The 25,745-nt window shown below is 49.4% G+C and overlaps 10 protein-coding genes across 10 annotated transcripts; 6 read left to right on the top strand and 4 right to left on the bottom strand.

Annotated features, from left to right (window-relative positions):
• Positions 1-692: 692 nt before the first annotated feature.
• M437DRAFT_58864 (uncharacterized protein) lies at positions 693-1,757 on the top strand (the record flags this gene model as incomplete). The annotated part of the gene is made up of 2 exons (XM_041023467.1): positions 693-1,513; positions 1,643-1,757. The coding sequence occupies 2 exons, from the start codon at positions 693-695 to the stop codon at positions 1,755-1,757; spliced, it is 936 nt and encodes a 311-aa protein (XP_040875649.1).
• A 2,231-nt stretch (positions 1,758-3,988) lies between these two features.
• Positions 3,989-4,990, bottom strand: M437DRAFT_58931 (uncharacterized protein; the record flags this gene model as incomplete). The annotated part of the gene is made up of 1 exon (XM_041023488.1): positions 3,989-4,990. One exon carries the CDS (start codon positions 4,988-4,990, stop codon positions 3,989-3,991), a length of 1,002 nt encoding a protein of 333 aa, XP_040875648.1.
• Positions 4,991-5,728: 738 nt separating this feature from the next.
• On the top strand, positions 5,729-9,276 carry M437DRAFT_69778 (uncharacterized protein; the record flags this gene model as incomplete). Its single annotated transcript, XM_041025342.1, has 5 exons — positions 5,729-5,817; positions 5,892-6,017; positions 6,176-6,407; positions 6,471-6,716; positions 7,435-9,276. 5 exons carry the CDS (start codon positions 5,729-5,731, stop codon positions 9,274-9,276), a joined length of 2,535 nt encoding a protein of 844 aa, XP_040875647.1.
• Positions 9,277-9,818: 542 nt separating this feature from the next.
• M437DRAFT_69777 (uncharacterized protein) lies at positions 9,819-10,757 on the top strand (the record flags this gene model as incomplete). The annotated part of the gene is made up of 1 exon (XM_041025341.1): positions 9,819-10,757. One exon carries the CDS (start codon positions 9,819-9,821, stop codon positions 10,755-10,757), a length of 939 nt encoding a protein of 312 aa, XP_040875646.1.
• Positions 10,758-11,731: 974 nt separating this feature from the next.
• On the bottom strand, positions 11,732-12,652 carry M437DRAFT_69776 (uncharacterized protein; the record flags this gene model as incomplete). Its single annotated transcript, XM_041025340.1, has 1 exon — positions 11,732-12,652. One exon carries the CDS (start codon positions 12,650-12,652, stop codon positions 11,732-11,734), a length of 921 nt encoding a protein of 306 aa, XP_040875645.1.
• Positions 12,653-13,481: 829 nt separating this feature from the next.
• Positions 13,482-14,403, top strand: M437DRAFT_88390 (uncharacterized protein; the record flags this gene model as incomplete). Its single annotated transcript, XM_041028814.1, has 2 exons — positions 13,482-13,711; positions 14,253-14,403. 2 exons carry the CDS (start codon positions 13,482-13,484, stop codon positions 14,401-14,403), a joined length of 381 nt encoding a protein of 126 aa, XP_040875644.1.
• A 1,255-nt stretch (positions 14,404-15,658) lies between these two features.
• On the top strand, positions 15,659-18,811 carry M437DRAFT_69775 (uncharacterized protein; the record flags this gene model as incomplete). Its single annotated transcript, XM_041025339.1, has 1 exon — positions 15,659-18,811. One exon carries the CDS (start codon positions 15,659-15,661, stop codon positions 18,809-18,811), a length of 3,153 nt encoding a protein of 1,050 aa, XP_040875643.1.
• Positions 18,812-19,782: 971 nt separating this feature from the next.
• On the top strand, positions 19,783-20,637 carry M437DRAFT_58879 (uncharacterized protein; the record flags this gene model as incomplete). The annotated part of the gene is made up of 2 exons (XM_041023470.1): positions 19,783-19,880; positions 19,962-20,637. The coding sequence occupies 2 exons, from the start codon at positions 19,783-19,785 to the stop codon at positions 20,635-20,637; spliced, it is 774 nt and encodes a 257-aa protein (XP_040875642.1).
• Positions 20,638-21,526: 889 nt separating this feature from the next.
• M437DRAFT_88387 (uncharacterized protein) lies at positions 21,527-22,849 on the bottom strand (the record flags this gene model as incomplete). Its single annotated transcript, XM_041028813.1, has 2 exons — positions 21,527-21,700; positions 21,758-22,849. 2 exons carry the CDS (start codon positions 22,847-22,849, stop codon positions 21,527-21,529), a joined length of 1,266 nt encoding a protein of 421 aa, XP_040875641.1.
• Positions 22,850-23,621: 772 nt separating this feature from the next.
• M437DRAFT_78850 (uncharacterized protein) lies at positions 23,622-24,815 on the bottom strand (the record flags this gene model as incomplete). Its single annotated transcript, XM_041027064.1, has 1 exon — positions 23,622-24,815. The coding sequence occupies one exon, from the start codon at positions 24,813-24,815 to the stop codon at positions 23,622-23,624; it is 1,194 nt and encodes a 397-aa protein (XP_040875640.1).
• Positions 24,816-25,745: the final 930 nt, after the last annotated feature.

Raw genomic sequence — 25,745 nt, 5'->3', positions numbered from 1 at the left:
TGAATTGCACGAACATTCTTGGCAAGAGCCTCTCTATTGGACCGGATATATTCAAGAAAGACACAATGGAAGGTCACTTGACGTTTGACACACCTGCTTGCGGTATCTCGGGCCTGAGTTCCAGTCCAAATTCTCTTTCGTACGAAAGAGAACAGTCCGGTAGAAAACGTCGCCGAAGCAGATGCTCCTCAAGCGGGCCCAGGCGCTTCAGACTGTGCTTGGCAACACTGAACTTGTTTCGAGTATATACGACCTTCCTCTTTACATCCCTGCAGGCACGTTGTTCTCGCATTCGCATGCCATACGCGAGCTGCAAAGAGATCGCTTCCCTTGATTTAGTCCTTGCCCTATAGCACAGAACGACTTGGCATAGCATTGCTGGTGAACGATGTCTACTACCCGCCTTGGCTTCGTGTTAGCCTGTTGTCCGTGGCGCTCTATTCTGTCTCGAAGCGATGGATATCGAAAGTGTAATATCGAGTCCTGCCTTGCGGTGGCAGACGGATCCTTTGCTTGATATATAAGTACAAGGGTTGATCTCGAGGTTTGAACTTTCCCATTCACGCATCATTCCTACTTTCGACGTTCATTTCTCGACACAGCCTTTTTCACCGACCTTCGACTCTCGTTCATAATCACTTGATATACTTTTCCGATCCTCTGGAAGGCATCCCAATTTCTGTTCTCCAACAATGAAGTACTCTGTCGTCTCTGCTCTGGCGCTTGCCGCTTCCTCAGTCAACGCCCATGCTATCATGCAGCGTATCATGGTCGATGGTGTTGATCAAGGCTCCCTGACCGGTATCCGTGCTCCTAACAGCAACAACCCCGTCCAGGATGTCAGCTCCTCAGACATCCTCTGCGGTGCCGGCTCTGGCACTTCCTCCAAGCTCATCACCATCCCTGCTGGTGCTTCGGTCGCTGGCGGATGGGCTCATCTCCTCGGTGGACCTCAAGGCTCTGGCGACTCGGACAACCCCATTGCTAAGTCTCACAAGGGTCCTACTCAGGTTTACCTTGCTAAGGTCGATGATGCTGTTTCTGCTTCTGCTACTGGTCTTAAGTGGTTCAAGATTGCTAGCGATGCTGTCACTTCATCTGGTGTCTGGGGTGTTGATGACATGATCAAGAACACCGACTCCAACGGCTTCGGCTGGCAGAAGTTCACCATGCCTAGCTGCATTGCTCCTGGCCAATACCTTATGCGTGTTGAGTTGCTCGCACTCCACTCTGCTACTGCTGAGGGCGGTGCTCAGTTCTACCAATCTTGCGCTCAGATCAAGGTTACTGGATCTGGTTCCTTCTCACCTTCGACTTCGAACGAGATGTCCCTGCCTGGTGGTTACTCAGCCACTGACCCCGGTATCCTTGCCAACATCTACGACTCCTCCATCTACACTTCCTACAAGGCTCCCGGTCCTGCCGTAATCAGCTGTGGCGCTGGCAATGCTGCACCCGCACCTGCAACTTCCGCCGCTGCTGCATCATCCAAGCCTGCCACTTCTGCTGTTTCGTCCAAGGTTCCCGTTAGCACTTCTGCTGCTGCTGTTACTACTAAGCCCGCTACTACTTTGTCTACTATGGTCAAGTCCACTCAGGCTGCTGCTCCCGCTACTTCTGCTGCTTCTTCGGGCTCGGGCAGTGGTACTGCTGCTCACTGGGGTCAGTGTGGTGGTCAGGGATGGACTGGACCTACTACCTGCGTTTCGGGCACTACTTGCAAGGTCCAGAATGATTGGTACTCCCAGTGCCTGTAAGCTTCTATGAGCTACAATGAGGTGTGTAGGGGATTTGTTGAGAGGTTTGGATTGTGGTGGTACTTCGATTCGTATATCTTCTTTTTGAGCAATATAACCTTTTTTTTTTTTTTTTTTTTTTTGAGAGCACTTGAGTTGACGCTTGACTACGTGTTGTCTTTTGATCGTATCAGCGGTGTCGCAACCACTGTCTCTAAAGCTATGTGTCTATGAAAATGCTGTTAGCCTACCTACCTCTGAACTCATCCTGATGCCAGACTCAAGGTCAGCCTGACAGACATTGGCACCGTCGCCAGCCATATAGGAAACCTACCTCAGCTCGATCATTGCCCCAAGGAAAACAAGTATCACCCTCATTGCACAAAACGTTATCCCGTCCCATCACACCTTCATCCCATCCATCAACCTCAACGAGCAAAAAGTGGAGTAGCTGGGAATCGAACCCAGAACCTTCTCCAACTCAGAACCGCTTACAAGAAGCAATGCTAAGAAGATGTCATACCACTAGACCACAACCCCAATTGTTGAAGCCTTGGCAAGGTATGATGGTATACAAAAACGTTTTTGGTGGCAGCTCATTTCCGAGGATTTGCCGGAAGCAACGGGGTCAAATTGAATTCTGGCAGCACATGAGACTTGTGAACAAGACATTGGCGAGCTTGTGCGTTGAACGCTCCGTGTTGCTGCTAGACCGATGGAAGTATCGATTTGATGGCCAGAGGTCGTGCAGATTGGTATGGCGTTTTAGAGAGGCTTTAGTTAGAGCGGACGCTTGTAAGATACTCTTGTGTATTTGATGGACAGAACAGCTCGGGAATAATTACCTACCTTTCAATGAAATGCTGGACATGAGCCAAATTCTATCCGTCTTTGGTTTCGCAGAGGTCCGAGTCTGCTTCTAAATCTGAGCCTGTTTCATGTTTGTGAAGGCTTTGTGAAGGTCGAACCATGTCGCATTGATCGACCCAAGGCAACGTAAGAAATGCAGAGCCTGTACCTACCTCTCGAAAACATTGCTTGCATATGCAGCTCAATTACAGGCAAATCATCAACCTCAGTAGAGAATGTGTCGACGGATCCCATCCACTGTCCACAGATTGTTAAACCCAGCAAGCGACCGCCACTCCATCAATTCCCTCCAATTGATCAGGTCTCGTGGTCTAGCGGTATGATACTCGCTTAGGGAGGTGCCTCACAGCATCTTGATAACTCTAAGCCAATTGCGAGTGGTCCCGGGTTCGATTCCCGGCGAGACCCTTTTTTGCTTGTTGAAGGTGTTGTAAGGGTGGAAAGAAGGGGAGGAGTGATGGTAAAGGATGTTTTTGTGGGGTGTTTGGTGGGAGTAGGAGTAGAGAATCTGGAGAGATGAAGTTGATAGAGGGCAAAGGAGTGGCTCCTTTTCTTTTTTTTTTCTTAGCACCTACTTCTTGCTCTTGTGCTGTTGGTTTGGATTTGCATTGTGTGTCGAGACGGCGAAGCTTCGGCGGCAGAGTGCATGTTTCGGGTTGATGGAGGCCGAAAGCTGGGGACAACGTCGGTAGAGCGAGGACCGAGTGTGTGCAGCGGGACTATAAGAGAGACGCGGCCATAGGCTTGGAAAGTGGCGAGAAAGGCGGGCGAGAGAGTGGTAAACTGATCTTTGGTGGGACTGAATGAGAGAAAGCTTGAGTGTAGGAGAAGCGAGGTGAAAGAGCTCGGGTGGCTGCTGCCTTTTGATCAAACCACGCGGATTGCGTCATGAACATTCCGATTCGACCTTCTCCACAACCATCTTTCAACGACATCTGCTACATATTCTTCCTTGAAAAGGCCTCTCTAACGCCTTGAGGCTTCTGTAGCGATAAAATCTTGTCCATCCTTCTTCTCAAGAAGTCTTACTTTTCTACAATTCGATCTAGAATACAATCAAGGACAGTATCTACAAAGAAGAATACTGAAAGAGATGTAGGGAAACAAGACTTAGCGAAGTACAAGAGAAATGCTCATCAGGAACATGATTGATTCGAGGTCTGGGATTCTAGATCTTCGTAGATAGTCAGCATATCCAAGTTTTTCCTTTGCAGCCTAAAGTTAGATCTAGCTTTTTAGATCTGCTTCGCCGCTTACTTCCTGTCAGTGGCCAGATCTAGCATTCGAGATCTGCCACGTTACTTGTTTGATATCCAAGATTGTTTGTGTTTGCTTGTCTTTGTCGGTGGAGGTGAGGTTATCCTTCTTGTTCCACCGTTTGCTCAGTGTTCGGGTTCTTCGTCTGCGCATTCGCAGAAGTCGCTTGTGCTAATATCGTACATGGGTTTGAAGTATGGTGTAGGTAAGCTGTGACGGCGGTGGGTAATGTATGAGGTGACTTGCTCATCTTGTTGTTCGGATGCTTCATCTTCTTCGTTGAATGATTCGTCTTTTCGATCGGTTGCTTCGTCTTCTGCAGTATAGCCGTTTTTGTTCGAGGCAGTGTTGGTGTCGTCGAAGATTGTCTCCGTGTCTTTATCTGTGTCCATCTCGACGAGTGTCTCCTCCCCTGACGATTCTGTCTCTTCGACGATTCTCATGCCCTGGTTGTTGTGCTCTGGATCTTCGAAATCTGGTCCCAGCAACCAAACTTGTCTTTCGCGCTCGTATCGAGTACTGAGAGCAAACTCGTAGACTCTCGGAGCAAGATTGCGAAGGCACCACCAGACAGCCTCAAGCTCTCTGGCCTCAAGTGGTCTGTCCCTGATAACCTGCCTGATATGCCCATGCAACGGTCCAATACACTCCTCGACCTGCAAAAACAGCAGCACCTGATACACCTCTACCGCCATGACAAAGTTTCCAGGCAAATCCAAGAAGATCTTCTTGCCATTTTTGGCCTTGTTGATAGCGCAAAGCACATATCTGAGTGCATTCGGTTGCATCCAATGGTGCAAGGGACAGAGATGAATGTCTTTAGTTCGTTTTGCGGGACTGCGGTAATACCAAGGAGTGTTGTAGAAGGAAAGTAGCCAGCGGAAGTAGGTGGAGTGGCGTTCAAGGGCTTCGGAGTCCATGTCGAGGAAGATTTGGGTTGGGCAGCAGGTGTAGATGCACCATTGGTAGATGTTGTAGGTGTATTTCATCGTGAAGGGTTGGTTTGATTGTTTCGGGAGGTGGGGAGGTATGTTTGCTAGGTGGTTGTTTGGAGAGAAAGAGATACGAAGCTTCGAGGGCCGCTTTGTAGTCCCGTTTGGGCGCGTGAACAGGCTTGTGCCTGTCATGCGCTTTGCATGCGCTGGTATTGCTTCAACCGGGTGTGATAAAGGAAGCAGCGCATGATCGAGATGAACGTGTCAATGAGGTGACGGGGAGATATAGTAGAGATTCTATGTCCTCACGTGTTATTAGGCGCTGAAAAGTCTCCGTAAATGTTGTCCAAGTCCTAACAATGGTCTTGTCAAAGAGCTGACCAGTCAATTTGGGAGAACGTTCGTGTCTGCACGTGTTTTCAGGCGCCAGAGTAACGCGGTGAATATCTTCTCAGATCTGATAGTGGACGTGCCAAAAAGATGGCGGGTCGATATATTAGAATGTTCATGCACGCACGTGCTATCAGGCGCCAGAGAAAATCGGTGACTGAGATCTGAAAGCTGAGATTGGGCTCAGATGAGGTTGCAGCTTGTATATTCAGTAGGTCGTGTGAGACTCGGAGGTTTCTGTCTGTCAATAATGGCAGATAGATGTGATGGTTAGTCTGCTTGTGCTACCATGAGCAGGTTTGAAGGTTGTATCTGTCAAGCTCTCGGTGGAGAGAAGAAGTCATACCAAATACTCTCTGCATTTTGCTAGGGTATCTCAGAGGTTGAATCGGTGTTAGAGAGCCGATCTGGGTGTGTTTTCCACACCCGTGGTCAGTGATTCCGAGTATATCTGTAGCAGAGCGTTATTAACTCTGCCTTTTAATGCAGCGATTTTGTTTGAGCTCTCACAGAGGAGACATCTTCTGTAGGCAGGGCAATATGCTTTCGGTGGAACTAGAATGGAAGAAGAGGTTACTATGCATTGTGATGCTTCGCAAGATGAGTCTGCGGGCTCGGAGGAGCCATGTGTCTGCCCAGATGTTCAGCCACTTCGACACATTTCCTGAAATCCCTAATCCTTCTCAAACTGATGATGTTGCAGCACAATCGAAACACTGTTATCGATATCTGCATCGGAAGAGCTGATCGATCCTGTCCATTGGCCTGATAACCTGAATATTCCGTCTATGAAGAATCGCTTTTCGCGCTTGTCTGCGCCAGTGCGGCTGTACGTCTACACAAGATACAAACCACTCTCTTATCCCCCACGCATGAACTCATCCGGTGTGCGACATCATGGCAAATCATGACAAGATCCCGAGACCCAAGACTCCTGAAGAGCAGCAGGATCTAGACCTCAATGAGAAATAAAACAACCCCGGGCAGATCAAGCACATCGAACTTCAGCCCCTCCAAAACTGCATTGGCTGGCCACGATTGTGTGAGATCTCAAGTGGCAACCGCACCTATAGCTCGCGGAATCACGTTCGAAAGAGCGGCTGCAAGAGCAAGGGAGACGACGATGCGCTTGGCTCAGGTCGTGAGGATGGGTCCGATGGCTGTCGTCGATGTGAAGAAAGAGGAAGGACAGATTGACAGCGAGGATATTGCAGAACGTGTGAGTTTTCTTTACGCCATCTACCACGATTACTTTCCATATGCCTTGCTAACGCTACTCCAGCAGAAGATCAGAACTTTCAAGCGCGGTTTCAATACTTTCAACAAAGAATACCCTGACGATAGCAATCTCAAAGTCAATGCCTGGATGGATAGACACTTCGAGCTTGACGACCACGCTGTCGCTGTGACTGCTCCTGGCTCCGGAAAGCACTTGACTTTATATCACATTAACAGCTCTGCCCCTCTCAAGACCCCCGACGAAGCAGTCAATGTTCCTATATCGCCGAATACTGCTGTGCCTGCCACTGTACGTCGTGTTCGTGATATCAATGATCTCCGCGCTGCTTCAGCAGGGACCTGAGGTACCAGGCTCGCTCTAGATGATCGGAGGATCGATCAAAAGCACAATGCAGGCTTTCGAGATCCTGAGCGAGTTGTCTGGAAAGAGGAGAAGGAGGAAACGAAAAGAGATCAGAAGATATGATGAGAGATGGGCTCTGGATTGAGGACGATGATGACCTGTACGCAGCACTGGAGTCTGAGCCTGGATAATTGATTATGTCTTACAAAATTACGAAGATCAGATGATGCGATCAAATTGCATGAGAGGTTTCGCATCGATGATCTTGTCCATTGAAGCTATATTAATGTCTTGTTTGCTCAAGACTTGTGTGACTCGGGTGTGCAACGTCAAGACGATGTCGAGCTCAATGTCTCAGCACCAAGGCTAGACATTCGATCGAGACATTCTGAAGTACGTACAGGATGAGAGGAGGTCTTAGACTGGCGGGTAGGGCTGTGGTAGGTCGAGGGGTGGATGCAGGGCGAGTTGGGGGGCTACGTCAACCTGGGCCCGTGCATTGACAGGACAATTGGGCTGGTTTGATTGTGGCAGTTGCAGCTTCCTGTTTCTACAATACAATTGCAACATCGACACAAACATAAGAATACTCTCTAAAACTGGAAGGCGCGACGCAAGCAGTTCATCCCCTGGATTACCCCCTGGACTTGTATACACACGATAGGAAGATCAAATGGTAGCAACGCGACGAGCGCAGGCAAGCGCGACCCCTCCGACAACGCCGTCAGCAGAACGACACTTGGATATTCAGTCTGCTCCTGCTAGCACAAAGAAGATGAGCAAGGAGCTGCGTCGGTTGACCATCGATGCGAATCCCAGCCTTGGAGGAGCCTCTGCTTCATCATCGTTAGCATCAGCAGCAAAACGTGGCACGCGGCGCAGCGGAATGATGCGACAGGAATTGCTGGCAGACGAAACTCAGTCTCTACCAGACACAGCACCGCTGCACTTGCTGCCTGATGGAGGAGTCTTGCTCACCCCGTCACCATCAGATTCGCCAAACTCTCCACATGTCGTTGTCGCGACTGAACGAGTCCTATCTCCTCCGCCTGTGACACAACCGCAGACTAGCAACCCACAACCCTCGACAGAATCGCCTGCTCTCACTGCAAAATCTGCTGGCAAACGTAAAATCACCCAGTACTTTACTGCTGTCCCACAACAACAAAAGAACAACAAGCGTCGCAAGGTTGATCACGACCATCTCGATCCACCTACTCTGCAAAACACCGCCAGCGCACCCGAGCCACCTGTGGCCGCACCTGCTACACTACCAACAGCTGCCAGTGCTCCTGAGCTCAAGTCGGAGGCTGTCCAAGAGTCGGATCAAACCACATCAAATCATGTCGCGGATTCGGTCATGGTGGACAATGTCGTACAAGCCGTACACGTACCGCAACAAGACAAGGAACCCGACAAGCCAAACGACACAGATCAAGAGCAGCTTTACATCACGGCAGAAGAAGGTCATGACCAAGAAGATGCAAAGAAGAAGGAAGAAGAAGAGAAAAAGGCCCTCAAGAGGGAACGAGAGTTGAAACGTCTGGAGATTGATGCAAAACCTGCTCTGATCGACAAGCGCTCAAGGAGACAAACAACTCTTCCACCAGCGCGACCAGCCGATCAAGACGCGAAACCTGCAAAACGTCAACGAGCCAGTCTGCCTGCTACTGCTATTGCTGGTCCTTCGAGCGCGGCTGCCAATTCGACACAAGAACCTGCACATGTACCCGAAGAAGTCATTGAGGAAGTCCCCGATGTCAATTCCATCGCACAAGCCTTGGCTGTACCACCAGAACCAAATCCTCCAGTCTTTCCAGCAGGCACTGATCCAAAATTACTTGCATCAGGCGAAGTCAATGATGAATGGTTGACCAAATGGCTTGGCTATGTTGCCCATATCACTGGCGACGAAGACACATCCAGAATTCTCACCGAAGAAGACGCCAAAGAACTCATCAAACCGGATCGCAGCGACGAAACTCAACAGGATCGACAAAAGCGAATCAGCAATGAACTGGACATGGTCGCTGGATGGAATGTTGTCGAGCAACAACAAGAAGCTGCTCAATCCAGTCCTGAAGCAGATCCTGCTCCCGTCAAACCTCCGGTAAAGAAGAAAAAGCAGAGATTTAATCCTAAACCAAAAGGTCAACCTTACATCCCAAAAGCAAAGAGAAAGGCTCAAGAGCTTGCGGCGAAGAAAATGGCCAAGAAGAAGGCTGAAGCAGAGGCTGCTGAAGCCAGACTCGCTCAACAAGCTCAATCAGCACAAGAAATCCAAGAGCCTCAAGAGGCGACATTGAATGGAGCGACAGCTGAGAAGGAGACAGAAGCTGCACCTGAATCGATCCCTGAGCGGCCAGCTGCGGTGCAAGATGCAGAGGCTTCGACGGACTGGTTGACCGATCTGATGAACGCTACTGAGCCGATTGTGCCTGAAGAAGAACAGGCAAAGAAGACGAAGAAAAGTGCCAAAGGAAAAGGCAAGGCCAAGGTCGTTTGAAAAGGTCGGATGACAAGGATAGATGGAAAGGATGGTTGATTGACAGCATTGTTCACGAGCATTCAAGCATTTGGTCTTAGCAGCGGCGTTCTTTGGGTAGCATTGACGTCTGGCATTTCTAGCATTAGATACCTGGATATCTTTACCACTATCATTGAGATTTATTCAAACAAACACTGTTGATCGTACATTATCGCTCCTCGAGAACTCCTCTGTATAGAACATTATTGTAAGTAATACTCGGAAGTTTAGCTTATCTATATCCACCTCTTCTTGTGATCTTGATCAATGATAGTACTCTGCTAGTTATTGTTCGAGTACGAGAGGGACCTTCGAGGAGATCTGTTTAATCAAAAGCGGCCAAAAGATGTTTCCCGAGGGACAGATGTCGTGACTCAAATCCATCTCGGTTTCCCCACACTTGTCGCAACTGCCCATTCCATCATCGCAACTTCCTTTCTAGTGCTCATCTTGCGACTTCCTCTTCCAAATCACCAACAACCCTATCGTTACTCAATCAGAAGAGAAGAGCGACAACAATCATGGACTTTGACGACCTCCTAATCGCAAAACTCCACGCGCCCGAGAAACCACAAACACCCACACCACCTCCACAACCTTCAGAACCGACAACAACAACAACACCCGACCCCTCCAACCAACCATCCTACCCCCGTCCCACAACAACCCCCAAAGACAACGAAAGCTACTACATAAAACCCATTCCCAGCGGCTTGAGGGGTGCCACCCTCTCCTCCCTCATGACCCTCTGCCACACCCACACCCTACAACACGGCTTCGACGTCGTAAAAAAAGCAGGCGTAAAACCCACAACCCAGAAAGGTGGACGCAAGACGATTATCCCCGGTGCCGTGTACTATAAATGGCATATCACTTGCGTATTAGGCGGGAAACCCAAGAATACGCGGCATTTGACTGAAGAGCAACGGAGAAGAGATAAATCGAGTTTGAAGATGGGGTGTCCGAGTAGGGTGTGGGCGTGGGCGGTGGATAGGGAGAAGCCTGAGGGGGCATGGGAGATTAGGTGGGGAGATACGGATCCGGCGTTACACAATCATCCGCCTGTTGATGTGCGTACCCTACCAAACCACCGTCGCAGAGCCAGAGAAGCAGAAGGTGTTCAAGAAGCGATAAGAGAGATCGCGGAAAAAGGCCTAGGGAGGAAGGAAGGATTGCAAAGGTTGAGAGAATTGTTTCCCGAGGGATTGTTTAGTGAGAAGGATGTTGCGAATGAATTGCAGAAGTGGAAGGGGTTGAGAAAACAACAAAGAGTGGATGGAGAGCAAGAGGTGCAAGAGGTAGAGCAAGAAGAGATGGAGGGGGTTGAAGAGGATGAGGCGGGAGCGCAGTTGCAGGGACAATTGCAGAGTCAGACGAGGCAAGAGCAACAGAGAGTGCAACAACAACCATCACAGCAGCATGAGAATATGTTTGCTGCTGGTGTCCCTGCTTATTGGTAGGGCGCCGTTGGTGAGGACTTCGGCTGTATTCTTACCTTAAAGATCTTTACGACTCGACTTATGATTATGATTACGACTTCTGGCAGACTTCAGTTCGTATTGTTCTTTGGCGGCTTCAATTACGCCTTGGCTGCTGGCTTCTGGCGACCACACCTTGTGATCACGCTACGATGCCTCCTGTTATCACACTGTCGTCTCGCTCTTTTTCTCTCATGGCCTGACTGGCTTTCAAACAGCCGTTGAAGCTCGACGCTCACCCTCTGGACTCGAGACCCAGGATTCGAACAGTCTTCGCTACTTCTTCAAGACAACGTCCACAAGTCATAGCACGAATTGGGTCGAAGCCGATTCGCGATTGATGGAAGCCGGCCTCCCGTACCATCATCAATCACGAGCACAAGCTGAATGGCATTCTCAGACGTCAAGCAGAGATTCTATCGACGAGCATGTATCCCCAGCCAATGCGAGTGGAAACGTCAATGCCAAAGATTGAGCCAGGATTATTGATTATGTTGGCGGCACTTCTTCCAACAAGTTGGTTCTGTGGTGTAGTTGGTTATCACTTCTGTCTAACACACAGGCGGTCCCCGGTTCGAACCCGGGCGGAATCAATGCTTTTGCTGTTTTTCGCCATCTTTTTTGCTTGTCTAGAAAGTGCAGTCGTTGGTGTTTTGGGGCTGGAAGTTTTTTTCTTAAAAATTTGTTATTCAGCGTGAAGGCTTCGAGCGCGCAGTCGCAACGCCGCGTGATTTCTTTGACAATCTGATTTAGTGATTTCTTTGACAATCTGATTTACAATCTGAGAACACATAAGAGTCACCACGACAAAGCACCTAATTATCGATTGTTGACGAAAATCATATTATCCATTCATCCGTGGTCATTAATCATGGATCATTCCATACCTACAGTACCTCGACAGTATGGACCTGCCGTATCGTCCATTCGTCCTTTGATAAAAGCATCCTACCTTCTCAATTCCAGGCCTCAGAGTTGACGTTCAAATACTGTTCCATCTTGGGAAACGTAACATCACGCTGCATCTGGATAGCAGTAACATTAGCAAAAGTCGGCATAGTCTCGGACATACCAAACTTATAAACCAGATGTCCAGTTCGTTCATCCGCCCAATCTCGCAACATACGTGCATTCTCATCAATCGCGAGTCTACCACAGTGACAAACCTTGGTATCGATTTCTTTTGCCATGACTTTTTCGTCAAGGTAAGCGCAGACGCATGGGTAGTCGTCATCCCAATGTTGGGCTTCGTGCTTGAGCATATCCTTCTTGACTTTTGTGCAGAAACTGCAGGTTGGGCAACCGATGCAGTCGAGATCGATCTTGACGTCTTTCTTGTAGATGGAAACTCTGCGGGGTGACTGCTGTGGTGGTAGGTTAGAAGCATGGTACTGACCTTCGAAGCTATTTATTGCCCAGGGTGTAAATGAGGTATAGTCTTGTTCGATACGAGAGCCCTCGAAGACGATGTCTGAGGCAATTTCTGCATCGACAAGAGTTGCGTTATGAGCGGCGGATACCAGTTGATCAAAAGCCTGCTCGCGAGTAGTCCATTGAACAACGCGGAAGCGATAGCCAATATTGGCGAACAATTCAGCCGTCTTGTAAATAAATTGATTAGGCATAGGATCACCTCTGCAAACCCAGTTCTCAAGGACTCTCTGGATTTGGCCAGCAAGATCAGGTAGAGTGTGCATTTGTGCCAGAAAAAGAATGTGGTTTGCTAACTGGATCATGTCAGTGAATTGACGACGCTCAATCAATGAACAAGACGTAGAATATGTCTCCAGGACAGGCGGGTTGAGAGCCGTACATTGTGTCATGAGTTGAGTCATCTCCAGGATAAGCTCGTGGGTCGCGTAATCGTAGTTGGTCATTTTGTTTTTGTATGGATTGATGATTTCGAACAGATCACGCGGATCGCCAGGATAAGGGAAGAAAGACGAGTTTGAGGGCGAGATGGCTTATGTATTGGAGAGATCGATGGCTGGTTGAGAACAAAGACTTCTCATTTCCTCATGGATTGTCTTGATGAAACAAAGCTACAATGGCTTTTATCTTAAGATGGCTTTGTAGACCTTTGTCTCAGATGCTCTGTTGCTTTGTTTTCGTCCGGCCACGCATTCTCCTCCTAGAGTAGCGGGGGAGAGTTGTGTCATGATTGGAGTCGAATGCATGACTATCTGACTATGGCTAGCTATACGTGAACTGGGATAGGATACACAGGCAGAAACTCTCTCATGTGCTTAATGACGATGTTCGGTGAGACTATGCCTTGCAGAATGATCCACTACGCGGATGAGTGAACATGTAAATCAAGATATTAGGTGAGGATGACGGACGTCCAGAGACGACCGTGCTTGCTGGTATTCAAGTGCCGGAAGCTGCTGCGTAAACATTGGGAGCGCGTAGCCAGTCTCGTCAACGCCAGTCCCTACCCTGTCTCTCTTTGTTCGCTGTCCTTCACGTACAATCAGATCTTCCAGCCGCATCCTCAACACAAGCATCTTGGCCTTGCACACATCGTCAGTCTCTCACTTGATTCTCAACAACATAAGAATCAGTATGACCGCGCCGCATTCTTTGCCATCGAGAAGGGATGTCACTCTTCGGTCTTCACCAACATCTCCAAAGGTCTCATGGCGGTGGCTACCACCAACATATACGGCCAATTCTCTTCAACGACGCTGCTGTTCACACAACTACATGGAGCATTGGCGTACCAACCAGCCTCAGGCTGTCCACCTGAGAAAGATCGAGGTAGGCGTCGACGTTCGCACCACTATCATGCTGCGTAACTTTCCCAACCCCGCCGACTTCGAGGACTTCAAGATCTTCCTTGAAGCCACCTCCGATGGTCACTACGACTTCTCGTACTTGCGCGTTGAATTTTCTTGCGGCATTTGCTTCTCACCTTACATTCTACATGTGCTTCTGTGAGTCTCTTTCTCAGCGTCCTAAATACACAATCAGGTCACTAATCAAGAACCTCAGACAGCGCATCTCTTGCTGTGGCTTTTGCACTCGTGTTTCTGCGCCGCGGCAGAGACCCCTAGAGCTCTGGAGCCGCCACTCTTGGGATCAAGCCTTCCTCTGCCGCGGCATTCTCTTCCACGCATCAACGACAACAAATCAAGATGGCTGCCTTCTTCGCAAAGGTTAAGAAGGTGGCAGGAAACCCCTATTAACAAGCGCGTTGAAGTTGAGCTAGCCTCTCCAAGCTCGAGTTAGTCTTACCTTTCCTACTGTCTATAATGAAGACTCACCTGCTGATCTTGGATATAGCAGACGTGCCTTGATCAACAACCGCCCTGTCCCTGTCACTTGACCCATCAATTCGGATGGCACCACTGCTCAGCTGGGCTGGGCCAGATCCCACACCAGAAACCTGAGCAACACGATCAAGTTAGTTACCAATACAATGCCGACCGTCCGAGCTAAGGGCTCAGGCTATTCCAAATTTGCTGACGACGAAAGTGTTGCAGCCCAAAACACCAACTCGACTGAAATGAAGCAGCTGCTGCCGCACTGCGCGGACGGTGTCAAGATTAACAGCAGCATCGAAACTGCTATGGCTGGCTGCGAAGAGGACAACGACGGTGCCAGAAGCTTCATGATCAACGAGTGAAGTTACATAGTTACAGATAGATGGCGCGGGCGTGGAAGATGAAGGGTTCCGGAAGAGAATCAGATACTGAATTCTAAGAAGAAGACGAGGGGTAAACTCGGACGGAACCACCGCTCAGCTGGACTGGGCTATGGCTCATACAACAACACCATCAAACCAGTCAACAAAATCAGTCGCGCGTTCTGCGGATGTCAAAAGATTTGCACTGCTTTGCCGAGACTATTCTCAGAGATGACACGCTACGCTACATGACTCTCGCCATCGACGACTTCACCGCTTTCTTCAAACACACTATGTCGAACGAGGAGTACTGGAATGATGGTCGCTATAAACACTTTAACCCCAATGCTGGGCTTGTCCATGGTCAATGTCAAGAGCAAGGAAATCTCCCAATTCTTCGCTGTTGGCTACAGTGTTGTCTACCGAGATGAGTGACGAAGCCTGCCGCTAGAACAGGCCAGCGAATGTTGCTATCGAGGTCACTTAACCCATATCGAATTGCCCAAGTATGCGGGAGGAAATCAAGAAGACCGCCCGGCTCTGTGCATTATTTCGAGCTGCAAAGCCAGGAGAAGATGGTGGTAAGGGTACTGTTGTAGGCCGTCGAGAGCAGGTTTATGATATCGCAAGCGCCCCTACCACGACTAGAAGGAACCTTCCAAAAACCCTGCCAGCTTGAACCATATCAGCATGCAATACAGCAACAGAAACGCAGCGGCGGAAGCGAGAGAGCTGTCAATGCACGCCCGCAATCAGCAGCCTGTTCTTGCGAATAAAAATATTGGCAGGAGCTGACATCTAGGTCGAGAGAATATTGAGCCACTACCGACTGGACCCGAGCCGGCGATGATCATGGCAGTGACTACGATAGCGTACCACGACAAGAAAGATCATCAGTCAAAGCGACAGCGAAGGTCATCGTCAGCGCACTCACAGTTCGCGTGTGCGAACCTGAAGTTCAGATGGTTAGAGATCCAAGCCTCGTCATTCTCCTGAAGCGTCCTTCATCAACAATTATGCGCTGCGAGTATTGACAATTGGCTAGACAACAATGCAAAGGTGTGGCTCTTGATATAACAAAGATCAAGTTGACAAGGGTTGCGGCAGAAGGGAGATTAGAGTGTGAAGCTTGGCAGGGGCAGCCCCCGCCATTCAACGTCGGCGCCTGAAGCTTGAAGACTTTTGCAACCATCGTTCGCATGTGATCCTGAAACCCAAACAGCTTTAATCTCCCTCTTAATCTCTCTCCAACACCATGGCGCGCCGTCGCGGGCTGCCTGCCGCCAAGCACCTGACTTCTCCGAGCACGCCGGGAAAATCTCGTTCTCGACGTTCAAAGTCGTCCAAATCTTATGGACGCAACTACATGAACGACAAGACGGGCGTTATGGTGAATGGTTCGCTGGGCACGAAGCATGCGGCGGAGTCGACTCCCAAAGGCGCTTTCTCACCGCCTCCACGACAGCTTATGACTCCACGAGCTACACAATCGACAAGTACCGACGACCATAACGAAGATTACGATTCATCCTTTTCCGAAACTGCAGAAAAGCTATTATCACCACGGTCCAAAAGTATTGAGGATTTACGGACCGCCTACCGGCAAACCACCGATACGTATAATACAGTCACCAGGATATTATACCCGCAGCTACTTTCAGAGGACAGGATAGATGCTCACCGGACAATTCTCCTACTGGAGTTAAACCTTGCGCGAACAAAGCTTGCGCTTGAGTACAGAACATCCCACTACGAAATCACTCGGAACGACCAGCCGTGGAGCTCTTTACTACCCAAATTAGCCGTCACCAAAGGCTGGCTCGAAGAGTGCGTCCACCGAATTGAGGATCCCTCGTCGCGCCCTCATTGCAAGGATGGTAATATCTTCTTCGAATTGTCGCATTATTTCCTTGCCATCATCATCAAACAACACCAAGGCTCGCTATTCGAAGGACGGCAACTACCCTCTGAGGATGACATCTTTGAGGTTTTCCAGAGAGCCGAGCCACGAACACGGAAATCTGGTCTTGGACCAACCCTGGAAAAGCTGATCGGTGTGGACAATCTCGATCCGGAACTCCTGCCGGCAGTCTTGTTGCAGCTTGAACGCAGATTAGCTTCTCATACAGAGACAAACACGATAGACTGGCCTGCTCCGGAAGAAATGGTCTCTGTTGATTCTGAAAGACGATTGGCTCTCAGACAGCAAATATCAGAGCTGGAGTCGTACGTGGAGCAGAATCAAAACCAATTTCATGACTCGCTGGACGTTGATACGATCGAGCATGAGCTTGACTCGGGTTCAAAAGCGCCAACACACATTACGCCGCATGATAATCTAGAGGATCCGGAGAATAATGAAGAATCGCGACAACACTGGAACGCCGATGTCTTAACGACTGACGATGTGAATATGGACGATAACACGGATGACAGCATTGATCAGGATGAATGGGTAGCCAGCGACTTTGTACTTGATCTGCGAGAAGTTGATCCAGTAATCTTGTCTGCAAAAGACAAGGCAAGAAGAGATTCACCTTTGAGGAAAGATGCAGAAGCAGAAGCAGCTGCAAGATCTTCTCAGCCATCTTATGTTCAAACACAAGACGTATTAACTGGTTCGAGCCACTCTCCTCTTTCCGAAGAGCAGCACGACCAACCGAAGCAGCACCTGGATCCCACCAACTTTTCGAGACGACAACGATACGAGCTCATGGCGGGACGCGAGCTGTCTTGTGATACCTCACAGATGAACTCTTCTCCTTGGTCTTCCAGTCAACCGGACTTGCAAACTAATGGACCAGAACCTGTAGCAGATCAGACCTTGCTCTCTGACCTACCTGATTTCGACGAATTGATGGAAGATGTGCCTGATGAAGAGAGCCCCTCACAGCAACAAATGGCCTCACAACGACAGATACATCCCGCGGCTCTTCAACACCCTATTGACGACACGATCTTTGTGAGTGACGATGAAGAATTGCCGCCAGATTCAAACCCTTGGCTTGCAGCTGTACGGGCTAGGACATCTACGACATCGTCGGTATCAAACACACCAATACCCAGCCCACCCACCAAATCACAAGCTCCTCGGCGTACTGGATCACGCAAGAGCGAACCAATTGTCCTAATCGACTCTACCGCTCGATCAAGCCAACGATCACGGATCTCCGACTCCATGTTTGTGAGCGATGACGAATTTGACGAACGACCAGCGAGTTCGAATCCTCATCTGGCAGCTGCAATGCGACGGATGGCAGGTAGAGCATCTCAGACCAATACCCCGACCTCCAGCGCTTCAACAAGCAGGACATCTACGCCGAAGCTTCCTCCTCATCTGGCGCCTGTGCGCAGAGCAGCTCATCGCAAATCTCTGGACCCATCATCACAGATCCCGACGGCTGAGGAAAGGGAGATATTGGATCAAACAGAATATCCCGTCGTTGATATTATTAACGAAAAGACTGTCAGTGGCGAGAAGAAGTATTTGATCAAATGGAAGCCCATTCATGGCAGAGAGTTCATGGATACCTGGGAGCCAGCGGAGAATGCAAATGCATTGGCAGTGAGAGACTGGGAGCGGATGAAGAAGAGAAAAGCGCATATGAAGAAGAAATTTACCAAGAAAGTCGTAGAGGCTTCATCACAGCATCAGCGTGAGCCATCGCCTGAACTTGGTGAAGAAGATACCACAATGTTCTTTGTCGAAACGAATGGCAACAAATCAGCTAGGTTCGTTCCCACTCCTCGCGTCATTTCATCATCACCAGCAAGCTTATCAACGGACCAAGTTCTGTCTCATGACCGTAGCAATATGATCAATAGAGATGACCAGATCGCATCAAACGCTAAGCCAACCTCCGGTCCTGCAACAGAGCGATTGCTCAGGCCGACAATCAGGTATGCCGCTCAACCTATTCAGATCGTCGCCGTCTCTCCCGAGCCGGTACCCAACCCAACATCCCGACCTTCTGCCCACATCGCTGTTGCATCTGAGCCGATATTAACTCATGCATCAGAGGCAGCACCTGGCTCGGCGCAAAAAGGCGTCGGGAACTACTGGGGGAAAGGCAAACATCCCACACAAGCACAGCAGCGTGCAAGAATGCGGGAAAAACGGGCGGAGAGGAGAGCTGCGAAGGCAGAGACACTGGCCAACGTGACGGACGAACAGAGAGCTGCTGATGCACGCAGCAAGGCTATGCACAAAAAGTCAAAGAAGGAGAGGAGAAGGACTAGAGCGGAGAGATATGCAGCTCTGCCGCAGGAAGAGAAAGACAGGGTGGATGGCTGGATAGCGTGGAAGAGGGGTCTGAGGGCAAGGATCAAGGAAGACAAGAAACGAGCAAAGGCTAACAAAGCCAGGAAGATGGAAGCTGCGGCGCAGAAGGCTGCCGCTACATCGTAGACATGGTCGCCATTTCGCATGGTGAGGCCTCAATTGTCAACTACACAAAGCCGTCGAGGTTAATCAGATCATGAAGGTTGCTAGTTGTTGGCTTCTCTGCATACATGATATTCTTCAGAGATTAAGATGGACCTTTCCAATTCTTACTTCGTATCTCATTCCCTCATTGGTTACAAGACCCACCAATATACAGGCCATACACAAGCCTAAGCCTATAGCCTGACTATTCTAGTATAAGCAACCTCTATTCGTTCACACACAATTCCAAAACGAGAATGACAGCCGTTGCAGCAGAACCGCAAAAAGACATCATGACAGCACAAATGCACAAAATCCGAAGAACATGACGGCATAAGGGTCTGAGCGAGCAGAAAATGACAGCATAACTTCGAAGCCGTTGTGCAAAATCGATAGGGAATGTTGATATGCCAGCCCCCTGATGAAACGGGTGTCTGCATACCAAAGCCAGCCGGGGTGCCAAGAATCGCATTCCGAAGGCCGCGAATGGGGCTGAAAGTCAGTCTGCTCGTCGTCAGCTCGAGGCAGCAGTATTGTGAGATTCTGCAAAGCTTCTCAGATGTTGCAGCGCATGTTCAGATTGCGAGAGGCAATGTGAAGTAAGTAAGAAAAGAGAGCCCAAGAGGTGCAAGCCAAGATCAACGAAACGGGTTTGAAATATCTAACGGTCCCATCAGCCACACCAGCCTCCTGCATGTTGCGGAGAGGGGTTGACGCGTTTCAGGTTGCGGGCTCACGCTGCATGGGGTTATTATTACTGCTGCTCGCTCTCCCCTGCTGCCATCAGCTCACTGCAGGATCCTTCAATCTACGGACTCCGAAACCAACAGCAGGGGTACATTTGCTGTAATACACAGAGTCAATCGCTACACCTGTTTCCTCTCGCTTTTTCCGACTTGACAACAACTCGATCAACCCCACATTCGTTTTCAGCATCCACAAGAGCAATCAAGATGTATTCGCGCTATATGCGAGATGTCTCGTCTGAGGTGTCGGACGTCAAAAACACGTTCTCTGGGTGGGACCAGTGTATGAACAAGGCATATTGCAAGTAAGTCGCTCCTTCCACTCTCTATTCTGCAGTCGCTCCTTCCATTTCTATTCCACAGTCACTGACTCGCTCCTTCCCCAGATGGCCAGTAATCATCGGCATCGTCGTCGGCGTGGTAATAGCCATCTCCATCGTATGGTGTCTTGTCCGCTGCCTCTGTTGCGGCGTCGAATGCTGCTGCAACTGCATGTCCTGTTTCTCCTGCTGCACCTCCTGCTGCCGTAACGGCCACCACCGCAACCAAGGCTACACCCAACCAGTCCCACCTCCAGTCTCGCAGTTTCCGCAATATACACAGTATCAACCTGCCGCTGCACCCGTCTACCGCCCCCAACAACCTCAATATGCTCGTTTTGACGCTCCGTCGTCGAACAAAGCTTTTAACGAAGACGCTCTGCCTGCTATGCCTAGTTGGGGTCAAAGCCGCACTTTGCGCCAACAAGACACAGAGGCAAATGATATGGAGATGGGTAGTTTGCATAATCAGGCGGCTCAACCTATGCTTCCCAAGTCGCCAATCTCGCATGTTCAGGAGTATCCTTATCAGGCTAATGCAGGTGCTTATGGCGGTGACCTTGGTACTTCACACTCGCCGTATGCTCCTCAGACCGAGCAGTATGGTTATGGTCATTATAGCCCTAGAGTTGCTTCGCCTGCAGGGTACGAAGCTAGTGTTGCTCCAAGTTACCATACTACTGCTCCTGCTGCTCCTGGGGTTGCGAGAAAGCCTGTCAGTGGTTCGTGGAGGGATTTGTGAGCTTCCTCGCCATTTCCTCTTTTGTTGTTTTCGCATAGCGATGGCGTTTTCTGTTCGTTCTCAATCTCTGAGGAAAGAGATAGAGATACGGATTTTCTGCGATACCCGATGGCATGAGGGATGGGAACAATTTGCTGGTTCATTTTTGTCCTTGTCTTCTCATGCTTTTAGTCCATAGTAATTTTATCGGCTCTGGATGAGCTGTTTTTTCCTGTTCAGAAATGGTGATGTCGTGATACTCGTGTAGCCTTTTTTTTTTTTCTCTTTCTCGCTGCCGCCCTTTTGAGGTATGTGGATGCTTTCAAGCTGTCTATACCATGTCTGCACATATGACTAAAGAGAGCTATAGTGATGTACAACACACTCTCGTATAGCAGAGATTGCCTCGCCCGCTTCAATTTAGGTCCCCAGTATACAGCAACTGATTCCCCTCGCAAGTGCGCATCCCATCAACGCCAGCGTTGGCGTCGCAAAAGCTGCAGGCTTCACCCCAACGCAACCAAAATTCTTCAAAAGTCTCGATGTCAAACACCAACACCTAACCTTCGCAGAGATGCAAAAGAGATGGCAGAAAGACAGCAAAAGTGATGATTCCGCCCGGGTTCGAACCGGGGACCGCCTGTGTGTTAGACAGAAGTGATAACCAACTACACCACAGAACCAACTTGATGTGAAAAATGCTGCCAAAACCATGTAGATACCAAAATCCAAGAGCGAAAGATGTGAAGCCACCTCCGCTTCCGCCTGAAGACATGAGAGCTGTAGAATTGCTTGATCTGTGATAATCTGAACAGCATACTCGTACAAGTCATGTCAGAGATCATGATATCATATTCTATGTCTGTTGGCTTCATCTATGTACAGTGTAAAATGCTAGCAGAAAAGATGCTTATCGGGTGCGCCTGGTTGACCGGGAGTCAGATCTTCCGTATAACTCTCTGCGTTGTCTGACCGGCGGTATCATTGAGCTCGGGACTGGTGCTTCCATATAAGGCGAAGGCTGCGGTGATGTATTTGCTTCTGGGGCATGCGAAGCTGATGTAACTTCCTCTGGTTCAGACTCCTGCTGATGGATCAGTAAGTGTTCTTCTCGAGCTGTTGGACGCCATGAAAAAAGTACCTTTTCAGCGGCTTCGGGTGCATCCTCTTTCTTCTCCGAAGGCAAATCCGATACAGCACCCTCCAATGACTGTTGCATCAAAAATTGCATGCGTTGTTTGAATTCTTGCTCGCTTTGCTGATGTTGCGCCACAAATCGGTGAACGGCTTGTTCATGTTCAAGCAATGCTTTTTCTCGTTGCACCATGATGTATTCTCGTTTGGCTACTGCAACTTCTCGTTGCGCCACAGCCACCTCTCGCTGTGTCACTGCGACGTCTCGCTTCATCACTGAGTTTTCATGAGCCTCCAGCGTTTCTTTTGCATTGTCTAGAGCTGTCTTGGTTTCGTGCTGTTTACGCAAGAGGTTGCTTAACATGGATGATTGCTTTGCAAAGGTTACTTGGCTGTTTTCGAGTTTTGTCGTGTCCTTTTCGATGGTTTTTTGTCGTAGATCAAGTTCCTTTTTGCGTTTGGCGAGATCTGATTCTTCCTTTTTGACCAGCTGAAGACGTTTGTCCAGGGATTTCATATTGGCTGCAAGGATCTCTTCTTTTTCCTGAATTGTATCGAGCACCCTTCCACATTCGTCAATCCTTTCGTCCATTTCTGCTTCTCGCTTGCTCATGACTTCCTTTGCGCGGCGGCTCTCTGCGAGTAGTTCCTGGATTTCCTTTCCCTTTTCTTCGAGGTCTTGGATTTGTTCATGCATGGTTTTTGGTGGACGTCCGGCATTCTGTAGGTCGTTGTGCAATTCACCTGTATAGTGGCGTGCTCGGAGCTGGACAAATTGCTCGAGGATGCTGACACGAGCCATCTGATCAGCAAGTCGATTTAAGCAGTCGTGGCGAGTGCAAAGATCAACTGGTTGTGCAGGTGGATTTGCATCTTCGGTACTCGCAGAGGCATCGGAATCGTAGTCGTCTGAGTAATAATTTTCTTTAGAATCAGGATTGTGGTTTCCATCAGTATCAAACAGAGAAGGCCCAAGACCAGAATCGTGGGAAGCAACAGATGCAGTGTCGGAAGGTAAGGGTGAGGCGGGGCGACCCGAGAAAATCAGCGGCTCCGGAACAGCGTTTCCAGAAGGTGCGGTGTTATTGGTATCGGCCATGACGGTCAATGGCTGGTTGTCGCCCGCTGCCTGTTGCTGTTGCAGGTTCACGTCCTCCTCAATCTGCGTCGAGAAGAAAACATTTTGCAATTGGCTCGTGCCTGATTCAATCTATCAGGCTTGGCGTTGAGCGGCGTTGTCATTTGTTTTCTATGCAACATCGCATATACAATGATCAATTCGTGAGTACCTTCTTTTGCTATGGTCCCGAAGGATGTTCATGTCGAGGGCTGAGCATCTGCATGTAACGGTCAAGTGAACGTTGTCCTGCAGCCGCGGCTCAAAGAGCAGAAGGGTAGCTGGTTGTGCTGGGATACTCGACAACTGCGTAAATCTCATCATGCCACCTCAGCTTGTGCCTTACTAAACAGTCGCTCAAACCAATTCCCTTACCTTAATGCACTCGCGTCTAAGAGGCTATGAGAGCTTGCGTATTGGTTTCGACGTAAGTCAAGTTGATCCCGATGTTGTCAAGTCTATGAATTCTTGTGTGAGGTAGACCATTATATACTTCTACATTGGTTTGAGAACACATCTGGACAAGAACTTTGGGGCATAATCACTTGTTCTGGTATTTTCGAGATGGTAAGATATCCAAACACGGATGCATTAGTTGACAACAGACAGAAGAAAAAGAAGAAAGTAAGAAGATAAGAAAAAGGAATGGGAAAGAACGAAAAGGAAATAAAAACGCCCTTTGACACATGTTGTTGGTTCATCCGGCCATGCGTTCTCGTCCTCGTGTCAGCATACAGCAAACGCAACTCTATTTCTAGAGAAGCACAGCAAGTCCAGCAGCAGCGACTGCAACGAACGATGCAAAGACACCGCTGATGCTGAAGCTTGAGGCAGCACCAGTGAATGTGACTGGGCTGGTAGAAGCAGCTGCAGGACTGCTTGGTGATGCAGCAGTTGAGAGCTTGCATTGAGGTCCAGGGCATGGCATAGGGGTGGCAGCAGATGAACCATTGCCAGCAGCAGGAGTGGTAGCAGGACCTTCGGCAAGACCATTGCCCCCAGCAGGTGCAGGGTTGCCAGTAGGTGCTTGGATCTGACCATCGCTGATCTGGGTGACCACGTTGCCAGCAGGGGCAGCAGCAGGCTGGGAAGGAGAGCTTCCTGAGGCTCCAGGTGTGCCAGGGCTGCCATTTCCTCCGTTGCCACCGTTGCCGCCATTGCCTCCATTTCCTCCGTTGCCTCCTGGACCGGAAGAGCCTCCATTTCCTCCGTTCCCACCGTTGCCTCCATTGCCGCCATTTCCTCCTGGGCCAGAGTCGCCTCCATTTCCTCCATTGCCGCCGTTTCCTCCGGGGCCTGCTGAACCACCATTGCCTCCGTTTCCGCCATTACCGCCGTTTCCTCCATTGCCACCAGGGCCAGCAGAGCCGCCATTTCCTCCATTTCCTCCATTTCCTCCATTACCACCATTGCCTCCTGAAGAGGAGCCAGTAGGGTTGGCAGGAGAAGACTCAGGAGTAGGCTTGCAATCGCAAGGCATGGTGACGGTGTAGGTCTGAGGAGTTTCGGCGCATTGTGTGCAGACGACTTCGCTGGTTGTGAAGCCTTGAGGAATGTAACTTGGACCAGGAGTCCAGGTAGGAGTAGGTTCGGTACACGATTCTGTGACGGTGTAGACGACTGGTGTCATACCTGGAGAAGTACCAGTTGTGCAGAGAGAAAGATAAGTTGTTGTCCAGATTGTGGTGAAAGGAGTGACTTGTGCGGCGGCAGAGGCTGAAGACATTGAAGCCTCTTCGCACTTAGGGCAGTAGGTAAGTGTGACTCCATTGGTTACAGTAACCATCTGTGGAGGAGCAGTGGTATCGCAGTCATCGATTGTCAGCGTGACGTAGACTGGTGATGCAGTTGAAGTGCTGACTGCGGCAGAGGTCATTGGGGCAGACGATGACTGAGCAACGACGCCAGAAGCTGTAATAGCTGCAGCAGCTGCAAACTCGATCTTCATTGTGGAAGTTGATCGAGACCGGTATTAGAGCCAGATGTTATTACAAAGCTGTATGATATGAAGCGAGTGACTGTGTGAGTTGATGATAATGATATCAGGAGAGAAAGGAGAAAGGCTAGAGAATCGAGCGAATGAGATTCTGGAGCGACTTATGGAAAGGAGAGGAAAAGCCCGAACGAGTGAGTTTCCTGAAGCAGCAGATGACTTATACAGATACTGTTAACGGCCATGTTTTGCTGTAGTGATGGTGCTGGAATGTAGGTTAATTGCTGTGCATTCCTTGGCCTGGGCAACAAACACACGAAAGCGGATTGACGTGCAAGTCACAGCAACGAGATAAGATTAATTCATGATGTTAACTTATTGGTTTGCGCAGTGTTTCGTTTGACAATGGTGAAGCATAGTTCTCCTCTTGGTGTTGAAATTCGATATGAATCTGGTGGATGAGGAAGATGCACGCGACAGTCTCGAACTCAAGGGAAACAGCTTCACAAATTGGCACCAGGGAGACGCCAGTTATGCACAAATGCTCGTATTGACTGCACTTATCTATTCATATTCTCTACTTAGTTCAGAAGCTTTTGATGAAAGCAAGTGTAATCATGCTGCACAAGTATAGCTGAGTCTCAAGATCTTACCATAGAATTGCTCAGGGGCAATCTTATACAGCTCCCGCTTATGATCATGTTCGCATATCTTGGATAGAGTCCGACCACCGGCAACATATTGATATGCACAATAATGCTTTTGTGAACAATGTCCTCTGCTGTACCTGGTGGAGCATTGTTCGTGCATCACGTGTTTCGTCTGAGGCCTGAGGCTGCGCTGAGGAATGTCTACCATGAGGAATGCAACAGACTTTCCAGCCACTCTCTCTGTATACCAATGGAATGCTAGCCATGCCCAGAAGCTCACCAGCCACCAGTCTGT

Source organism: Aureobasidium melanogenum, assembly GCF_000721775.1.
Source record: "Aureobasidium melanogenum CBS 110374 unplaced genomic scaffold scaffold_30, whole genome shotgun sequence".
NCBI classification, from domain to species: Eukaryota; Fungi; Ascomycota; class Dothideomycetes; order Dothideales; family Saccotheciaceae; genus Aureobasidium; species Aureobasidium melanogenum.
Note: the sequence above shows the minus strand (reverse complement) of the source record. Positions and strands in the feature narration are given on the sequence as shown.